This window comes from Dermacentor albipictus, chromosome 1 (genome assembly GCF_038994185.2).
Source record: "Dermacentor albipictus isolate Rhodes 1998 colony chromosome 1, USDA_Dalb.pri_finalv2, whole genome shotgun sequence".
Lineage (NCBI taxonomy): Eukaryota > Metazoa > Arthropoda > Arachnida > Ixodida > Ixodidae > Dermacentor > Dermacentor albipictus.
The window spans coordinates 80,852,114-80,862,653 of record NC_091821.1 but is presented as its reverse complement, the minus strand read 5'-3'; the positions used below and the strand labels follow the sequence as shown (position 1 = coordinate 80,862,653).

The 10,540-nt window shown below is 40.0% G+C and overlaps 1 protein-coding gene across 1 annotated transcript in view; it reads right to left on the bottom strand.

Annotated features, from left to right (window-relative positions):
- Positions 1-2,869: 2,869 nt before the first annotated feature.
- The window catches only part of Flo1 (flotillin-1), a 98,176-nt gene continuing 90,505 nt past the window's right edge, over positions 2,870-10,540 (bottom strand). The window contains exon 11 of the mRNA XM_065439113.2: positions 2,870-9,081. Within this exon, the coding sequence (XP_065295185.1) occupies positions 9,052-9,081 (30 nt within the window). The 3' untranslated portion in view covers positions 2,870-9,051. The remainder of the gene's footprint in view (positions 9,082-10,540) is intronic.

Genomic DNA, 10,540 nt, shown 5'->3' with positions numbered 1-10,540 from the left:
CTATGCTACCAGTTAAGGTGCACTGGCATGAGCTCATCTGAAACGACATTCATGGGTGGTCCAGACAAGACAGAAGGTCACAGGAAGATGGAAGCTAGAAGTGATGAGCACAAGTCAAACAAGGAATGTCACTGGAGCCAACATATCAACAAGGGGACTTGTCTTCACCAAGGCAACAACTGCTTTTCTTAGCAGCATCTATGCACATATAGCTTGCTCTCCCCGGCCCTCAATGGGGGAGCAGAATAAGCTGGTGCATAGAGTAAGGTGAGAGAGGCCAAAATGTAAAAAAAAAAAGGAGGGGTGGGGGGAGAAAAAATAAAGGAATGGTGTTTTCTGCTTCTCACCACCCTCTTTCTTTTTCAAGCTTTTGAAACACAGCGTGTTTATTTTATTCTGTCACACTAGCCTTCTCGCAGTGGTTCAGGCAATGACAAAAGCCAACAATAATATGGCTGGAAGAGGATCGTTGAACTGTCTTGGCCCTGGTAGGCCTGGTTGGGGCAATGTTAGCACTATGCTTGCATACAAATGTGCCACGCAACCATACCTACCAACCCATTAATGTTACAATTCATAAAATCCTGCCAACAAGACACTAAGGGGAGAAGGGAGGAGGAATAGAATTAATCTTTAATTAAAGATTGCCCTAAGCAGATCTCTCTTGTGGGATACATGCACACGATATTAATGATGATTTACCTTTAGATGCAGCACAGAAACTGAAGAAAACTATGGACAGCAGAGACTGACACTTAACACGTTGTTTCTAGATCACAATGACTTTTTCATCAACATTGATGTTGCCAATTTCGCCTGTTTCAGGAACTCGCCTGTATACACTTGGTTAAAGCAAGTACCCATCTGGCATCCTTACAGCATTAGAAGACTTCCAATGGAAAGTTGAAGACTGTAGAGTGAAAAAGATTTTTCGTAATTATTGACACAACATCCATAAAATCGTATAACAATCCCTAATTTGTAAACTTTATGAAAAATTCGGAAGATTTGGCAAGTATGCAGAGCAATATATTTCACAGATCACAATGCCAGAGTCATGCACCATTTCTGTTCCATTTGTGGGCCTCCCACCCTATGTGCAGTTCTGATTATCTTGTTTGATATTTTTTAAGTAGTTTTCATCTAATCTGTCTGCTGCATCATGTTTTCGCTAAATTAATATTGCACATAACAGCACAAGCAAAATAGTGTTCCCATTGTAACAAATCACAATGCCAGAGTCGTGCACCATTCCTGTTCCATTTGTGGGCCTCCCATCCCAAGTGCAGTTCTGATTATCTTATTTGATATTTTTTAAGTAGTTTTCATCTAATCTGTCTGCTGCATCATGTTTTCGCTAAATTAATATTGCACATAACAGCACAAGCAAAATAGTGCTCCTATTGTAACAAAATATTTTAAATTTTGCTAAGGGGAATTCACACGGCTGCATCAAAACAATGTTTTTTCTTCTGGTAAACAAATAAGTTTGCTGTACTGCACGAACAGAACATGACGATTGCAGTTACAAAACTGGTAGCACAATAGGGCAAAAGATAAATTGTTATTCAACAAAGTTTTTCAAGTCTACATAATTCCAGGCTTTCACTTTTTTCTCGTTTCCTGGCAAACACTATATGTGGCAAACACTATATGTCACATTACTGTTCTACATTTACTTTAATAAAAAATTCTGGGACAACTGAAGCAGCTACATTACAGACAGTGATCAGCTGTCTCACAGTAGTGACGACACGTGGTGGTTGAACTTTGCACATATGCAGCAATTCATTTATGCATACAAAGTTTGGCACTCTTTGGCCAGAACTGGCCCTTGCACCATTAAAACCCATTACCCAATCACTCCATGCATATACAGTGCCAACATATTCTGTGAGCATCTGTAAAACTTCACTCTATGAACGCGGTGCTTTATGGTGAAGGAAAGCTCTTGTGCTATGGCGTGTGATGGCGAGATTTGCATCAAACTTTTGATTGAATAATGTCATGCAATCTGGCAGGAACTATGAGCCATCGCTGCTTTTAGCCTTCACTTGAACGATGTCATGGCGTAACTATGGCTGTCTTGGCTGCCAGCTGCCAAGTACGCACTCGGTGCATATTTCACTCTCCTTGCAATGAATACACTTGAAAGAAAGAAAAAGTATTAATGTGTCACACTAAGCCAGACAGCCAATTTTAACAGTGGATGGCCCCTGGCCTGATAGGTTGTGGTGCCTTCTTTGAATGCTACCGTCTTGACAACACCTATGTTACCTGCTGTGGACAGGACATGGTGGGATAGTTTTTGGTATGGACTATGGCATTAAAGGGATACTAAAGAGAAAGATGTTCAGTTTTATAACACTTCTAAACTAAAAAAAAATATCCTCTTACTGTGAAAGGAGGTTCAATAAGCCAGAAAGGATAAAAAAATAATAAAGATGGACTGGTAACGCTACCTTGAAGTTTCCACACCAGCTCGCTTTGAGGTCATGAATTTTGATGGTGTTTGGTCGGGCCTATTTAATTTTTTATTGGTAGAGATGCACTATATTGAATTCCAAAACAGCCAAACACTAAACTTAAGAAGTTTACAGAACTTTTACTGTACCATAACAATCAAAATACCAGAAAATAAATTTAAATAAATGAGATCACATTGATGAATTGTTACAATAAAAAGGGGGAAAAGAAAGACACTGGTATTCTGTTACAGTAACAAACCTCTTACTACAAAAACTTAAGAAAACGAGTTTTGGAATACATCAGTCTAAACTGATTTAGCTTCTCTTCAGTGTCCTTTAACAGATGTTTTCTGCCACTAATTGGACTGTGACATATAGCAGAACAGCACATGCTTTTGACAGTCTTTGTAAATATTTTTATTCCTCACAAGACATACAGCACCAGCTGACAAAATAAAACCAAGATGCCAATCCACAGCACACTAGACTAAAGGCTATTGCTACAATGCACATAAAATAACTACCATATGCATAAGCTAACATCTGGACGTTACCAGTGTTTGCACCGTAATAGACTGGCTGCAAACATGCAACAACCAACCCATACAAAGAAAAGGGCACATCTGACAAAACTGGAACAGCATAAAAATACTTCCCCCCCTCCCCCATTTTATCAATAAAGGGGACAGGAGACAAGATAGTCAACAAGTTTACCAATGGTAGTGAGACTATCTTCTACCATTTTTTTTTCCAGAAGGATGGACTTTTTTCTGCTTCAAAAGCAGAGCACACTCACGGCAGACATAAGTGCTGCCGGACAGCTACAAGTGAAAAATGCAGGCTGAATGCACATGAACACACTGCATAATACTTCTAGCAATAAACACTTTTTCCTTCACAGTAGTTCCGAGCATTCAAAACCTCATCACTGGCAGCTGAAACGGATTTGGCATGCTTCCGTGTTGCCACAGGGCTGCCAACTACTTTGACATGTTACGAGGTTGCTGCTCAATGTAAAAACCTCTGTGCAAGTTAGAAAAGCCGTGCAGGAGGACATGTGCCTTTTTTTTTCAATCAGATTAACCCCTTCAGGCACCAATGAATTGTCCACTGAAAATTTAGTTCCATCACAGTTCTTGTACCTTCAGAATCGTGAAAACTATACAGCTGCAGAACAAATGTGGAATTTTTAATTATTCGGAGCGTTTTCTTAAGTTCACAGAATGTGAGAAGTCTATAGGAACATCAAATATTAGAATCTCGGCTATTTCAAGTCTAGTATACTTGGGCAGCACCTGTCCCGACGCTTGAAAATATGCCCGATGCAAAACACTGAAAACAAAGAAGCAAACCCACTACATGAAGACAAACTGGCATGCAAGGAAAAACATCCAGCAGTCTACCTTCCAACTCATTTTACTAAAGCGCTTTTCACTTATTTTTAAAACTTGCAGCACAAGCCCAATCAGAAGTGCTTCAAGGTGTTTGTAATATATATTAAATATAATTTGAATCAGCCCTTCTAATTTTGAGTGACCACTTATGCATGCACAATTGTGCATGTAGAACCTGAAGGGGTTAAAGAGCACCTTTGTAGGCATAAACTGAACACTAGTCCATCTTGGATGAAGTTAGGCAAAGTGAGCAATCAGTGCTAGATCTAAGTACACCAGTGTGCAAAACAGGGGCAGTATTTTTGGTCGTTCACTTTTGGGGATACTTTCACAAGATTTCTCATGACTAGCACCGGATGCATTGGCATCTATGACTACAGCATTCCTGACGCAGTGCCACACATAGTGCCTCAGCATAGTGTCAGGAATGCTGTCATCCACAGACACCGATGCGTTCAGTACTAGCCAAATCCCCCAAAATTATCCCTGAAGATGAACAACCAATATGAGTGCACCAGGCTTGCACATTATGCTTACTGCTACTCCTTTACTACAAAGCCTTACCGAAATTTTGAGCTGTTAAGCCCATCCACCGGATCCCCTGGCATTAGTTCATAGCATCAGTCTGCATTAATCACATACATAGTGTACATTTTGTGATGTACTAGTCTGTACAGCTTAAGTAGCAATGGCAGTGGTAAACAATCTTGTACCACTCAAAGATCCCCTTAGGTGTGCTTCATAGAGCAAATCACGCCCCGTTAATTGGGTTCTAGCAATAACACAGCATTCTTCCCCACAAATGTTTTCAAGTGCTGAACAAGTGTTCTCAGCCTAATTCTCCATGAAACTAGTTTTAAGCATGCACAACAGGCATGCCGCTTGCACAAGTTTCAGAGCGTAACCTCACTGGTTATTTTTAACCAATTTGCACAGGAATCTTTATTATTATCCCAGCATACCCATGGAATGCTGTTTTAGAAATTGCAAAAGGAATTTGATGCACCTACTCTTACAGCTGGGTAGCCGACAGTTGACTGGACTTAGACATATTTTTGTTGTAGCTTTGAACAAACAAGCAAGTCCATACTACACTGAATGCTCGAATTTCCACTACTATAGGGTACATCAGCACATGTTTTTGGGTACCTGTATTCACTGTTCTAAACACCCAGACAAGTTCAGACATTTTAATTTTTCATTGTTTTTGTGTATGCTTTTTATAGCATTACACTTGGCTTTTTCCAGTTTGGCTCCAGATGCTAAAATAGCTTTTTTTATACACGAAGCATACTCCATGAAACATTGTGAAGTACCAGCACACCATGAAAGTATCATGGCCTGCAAGCGTCATGCTGCAGGCCATGAAAATTCCAGCACTGACGGAGCTGCTCAGTTCATGCACAACAAATGTTTGCCCATTTTTGCATTACTCAAATTTGGGTGTACACACCTAGCGATTTGCTTACTCTAAAAAACTGGCTATCAAGTTATTTCTTGCATTAATCACGAAGACCTGATGAATACTGGGAGTAAACTGGATGAATGCGGTACTGATAGCTTTACAGGCATCATATCAGGAAAATGTTTCCCATTCTGTGGCACGGAGTGCAGATTGTTTAGCTACTACTGGTTACCTCCAGTGATGCTAAATCCTACCACCCAGCTGCTAACAGAAGCACACACAAAGGTGAAACTGCAGTTGTTGCCACTGACTTTGCTATACCCACTCACCCCAGATTAGCACGTGACAACATTTCCAGCTAGACAATTCAGAACTCTTACAAGCGCAGCCCACATCTTTTAGACTATCACTGTCATATCGGCATCTGCCATACAGATGCAGGGTCTCAATTTTTAAAAGCTTTCAAAGCAACGAAAGACTTCATAGTAGAAGTGTGAACATTTATATGCACATGTAATAACTCTTCAGGTCTGCGCAGACGTCAGTCAAAACCAAGTTTGAACATAATTGTTAAGCATAACATAATGCAGCATAGCACAGGCATGTAGTAGTCAAATTTCGGATAACATGAATGGAACCTTTATTTAAACATTGCATACAGTGGCTGCACAAAGGTTTCATGGCAAGGATGATTATTTGTAGAGTGGTAAGTGTGCTATGAAACAAGTACTAGTGTTGGCTACATTTATGCACAGCTAAGAAAATTCAACTGAAAGGCTAGAAAAATAGCGCGGAACTGCAAGTTACAAATCTGCTAGGTTTAGTCCTTGTGAGGACATTTCCCAGTGAACGCACTGGACTAAAAGGCCTTTTCCTTTAATGATGCAGAATGTACAACACAAGATGTGCACAGTTCACTGACTGAAGAATGTGGCATCTCAGAAGTGTCACTGTAGCGATACAGGGTGCCAAGAAAAATTTGTGGCAAGCCAAGTTGCAATGTCAGATCAGTTTTACATAGCACTTGGACTTGACTGAAAACATGTTAGCTTATAAATTTTGTAGATGCTGTAAAGAGTTGGCTTCACTAGGCTGTCTTCAAGGAGCTGTGAATTGTATACGTACAGCAAACTGCTGTCACTACTCTTGAAAAGTGGGTGGCAGAAGATTTTTGCATTAAATACACCATCTTAGAACACTGGATGGCACCCATAAAATTGAGCAGGCAAAATGTGTCTGAAGCTGTACATGTGCTGCTAACGCTAAGCTGTTGCAGCAGTTTGGTATACCAAGGATGAAAGAGTCACAATCTTTCTCTTTCACTGCAGCTTTAATTAATTTCAAGCCTGCAGCAAGACCAGTGCAACATGCTACAAGGCATGCAATATTTGTAATGTCTGTTCCAACCTCAATCCTAAATGTGCACTCAAAAAGATTCAGATTGCAATGCTTCTGAAACTTGGCACATTCTAAAACCGAAAACCAAATCTACCATCTTAGATACCAGCAGATTGATTTTGGCAGTAGCTAGCCACTGGAACTATTGCAGGGCATAATAGTTTCAGTGCTACACAGAAGAATGTGTAAAGAAGATTGCTTATTTGCTGTTACACTGAAGCTGCCATATACTAAAATATGTGTCAACTTTCCCCACAATGCATCACTGGGGACACGCAAGCATGTGAACAGTTTTTTTTTTAAAGTACTGGCATTCAGCACTAGAATGTGCCAGGTGAAAGAACAACATTGCAGAGCTAGTTCTTAACACAGGCTGAAATGATTCTAGAAACTTGTTACCAGTGTGTTTGCATGTCATTGGAACACAATCCACTGGCAGGAGATGAAGAGGACGCTTACCATCCTATACATGTGGCAGAGCAAACACTTCACATCAACCACAGTGCAAATGCATATGGCGCAATTAGCATGCATGAAAATGCAACACACACACACCTTTCATACAGAATGAAAGGTCACCTTTTAATGACATTAAAACTTGACATAACATTCTTAGAGTAAGAACAGAAACTGAACACAACATAAAACCTTTATCACAAAAGAAAGAAAAAAAAGGGGGACATGAAGGAAAGTTTTATACACTGAAATACTCTTAAAGGCATTGTTCTAAACGTAACACAAACCACAGATAAGTTGGACAGTCAATTATGGCCTTTTTCTTGCAATGAAGATTTAATCGGCAAATTTTTCACACATCCTCGAAATGTGTGCACTTTCCAACGGCACATAGCAAGTGGCCAGCAGAAATGCTCTCAATGGAGATGCTATAAAATCGCTACACCCCGAGATACATAACGATGAGTGGAGTGGTTGTTAAAGGAATTTCAGTGAGCAGACTTCGTGACGTTGCCTCTCAGGTGTGGGAGCTTCCAATCGGCATGTAATAAAATGGAATTAAAAACAATTTATACCTCGAAGAATGAACAAGCAGGAAAAGCTTTACTTGGTCACATCAGGAACTTGGAAGTATACCGACTGGTGAGCTATCTCATTTTTAATAGCTTTTAGGAAACAATACCTCTGCTTTTAATCTTATTTTAATGGTTTTCTTAGTAAAATGTGACTAAAATATTGACCCTTTGGTGATACATCAGCTACTTCATTAAATTTGCCTGAATCACCTTGAACACATCTCTACAATACACATGAAGAATGAACTGCACAAGCTTCTGCTACATGCTACAAAACGGACGAAAGCTTGGTGGATGACTTAACCAAAATAAAGGGAGAAATATAGAATCTTTTTTTTTTTTTGAGAGAGCAGCGGTGTACAGTATTAATATTACACAAACTGCATGCTTGCAGGACCACGAGTAACATGTACCTGGTGACATGCTATATTATATACAATTCAAGCTGTAGCATGCGGACAACAAGCTACAACTTGCATATGCTTATGGCTAAACCACTTTACTACAAAAAGAACAAAAGATGACACCGTTAAATAAAAAATTTCAAAGCACATATGACTAGGCAGGATAAGCCACAGGTTTTTTGTTTTTAGCAATGAAGGAATAAGACCATGACACATGCCAATGCAGGTTGCCTTTCAGCTCATGACACTGAACATGACCTTAATTTTCAAGCATGCATTTAGATTATGCGTGCTACCATTACTGGCAGCTACATTTAGCTGTGAACAGCTAAGTTTTAATATACAGGGCTTCAAAAAGTTCCACTGCAATAATGCAAGGATTTGCAAGCAAAACTTTTGAAACTCACTTATAGCTATAAAAATAGAACAAAACAATAAACAGATGAAACTGTTTGTTGTAAATAATATAGTTAGCAAAGCTGTAAAACTTTTCTTTTTTCCTAAAAGACACTGTCACTGGACACTTAAAACATTAACATGCAGCCATTCGTTTAAGTTAAGCTGAAGCAATCCAGTTAGCTAAGCCTTTAAACGTAAGTCAACACAAAATTCACAATTACTATTTGCAGACTACCACAAAAAATTCTGCCTTGTAAGATCTTGCCTAAGTGTCTCACAGATGAAAGATATCGCCACACAAATTACTTATTAGGTTTTTCAATGCCAGAACACAAGCTTCCAGGAATGAGAAGGAAAAATAGTTATAAAATAAAACAGTTAAGAAAAGGTGACCTATCTCTCAAAGCATGTGCACAAGAAAACGAGCAGAAACAGGCAAAGTGTGCAACCTCAAGGTACGGCTTAACAGGCTAACATCACAAACTGCACGAGTTGGATTGGCCAGCGCAAAACGGTATTCAATAGCTTTCAGCTGAAGCTGGTGGCATCTCTTCACATGGCAGCTTGGGCAGTCTTGGTGTTCTGAAGCAAACAAAACAGATGCAAGCACCATTAGGAACAGAAGCCAAGGCTCACGTGACTAGTACAATTAGATGAAAAATGGAGGTGTACTTTATCTGATTTTATTTATTATGCAGAGTAATGAGCACATCTGCGTAGTGCCCACAATTTTATGACTAACTATTGTGAAAACTACATCTGAGCAGGTGGGTTGACATAGCATTTGCCAATTGACAGTTTAATCATAGTGAAGACACCTGCAAAAGCTTTGCACAGTACCAAATAAGCACCAACTTAATGACCGCAGTTAGTTACAATAACTGGCATGACCATCACAATGCTCATCCAGGCTATGGCCACTGGTAGGCAAACTAAACAAGTCACTCAGACTTGCTCGCAAAGAAAAAAAAAATGTTTGCCTCGGGCTAGCTCAAACTGAGAATGGGCTCGGAGTGAGCTCCACTAAATAAGTGATCCCGAAGATCAGGCACAGCATGGCTCATTTGGAATCGTAGTCTTGCATGAAATTATGGGCTGGTTTTGGTCTGTGCTCTCCATAGACATCGCCTTGATCGAAAATTTTCTATTGCCATATCTGGTCAATCTGAATGAGAAGCAAGCATGCACAGAGATAACTATGCTGTAGTCGAGCACGGGCTATTTCAAATTTTTTTCGTTGTTTACCAATATAGGAAATGAGACAGGTTGTAAAATAACATTGGCTCTTGTTCTTGCACACCTCAACATTTATTATTACTTGTATAAACCCTCCAGACTAGTTTTAGTTGTGAGATGCTTGGATTTTCTCTATATCGCTAATTTGCAACACCAGGAGTTCGTGCCTTGTTTTGTACTCCCATGGTCAGGCGACAATGGACTGTCTAATAAGTGAACAAATACCACAGATGCATGATATAGCAGCTTTAGCAGATTTAGATTTCGACCATTGACACCTTTTGTCACGATGCTGGCAGCATTATGGATTCTGCTGCAATGCAGCACTTGGTGTGTGGCTGTGTGTTACACTCACGTGCATTGTTTATTTTTGTTTGTGGGTGCGTAGCTTGGAGAAGGGTTTGAACTAATCTCAAGGTGATGTGCTCGTTTCATAAAACGAATCCACAAAATTACACTCTTTTTTCGATGGATCAAGTTGGCTGAGGACATGAATTCCGCAGGAAGGCAATACTGATGACAGGAGTCTCAGCAACAACAGGCACAAGAACTGTGCGTGCAGACTTCAAAACACATCATCTCCAATAATCCACACCACTAGCGAGAACGAGGAAGACAAAAAGTGCAGTCGCTCCGAATGCATGCTTCTTAGCAGTACAAATGATGGACTGGGTGAAGACACCCTGCATTGAGATGTAACGTGCTGCAATGCCAAGGAAGTGCCCGAAGGTGAGAGAGTGAAGGCTCCGGTTGAGCACTTCAGAATTTTCCTATGAAGGAGCATGCTGTATAACAGCTAAGAGAC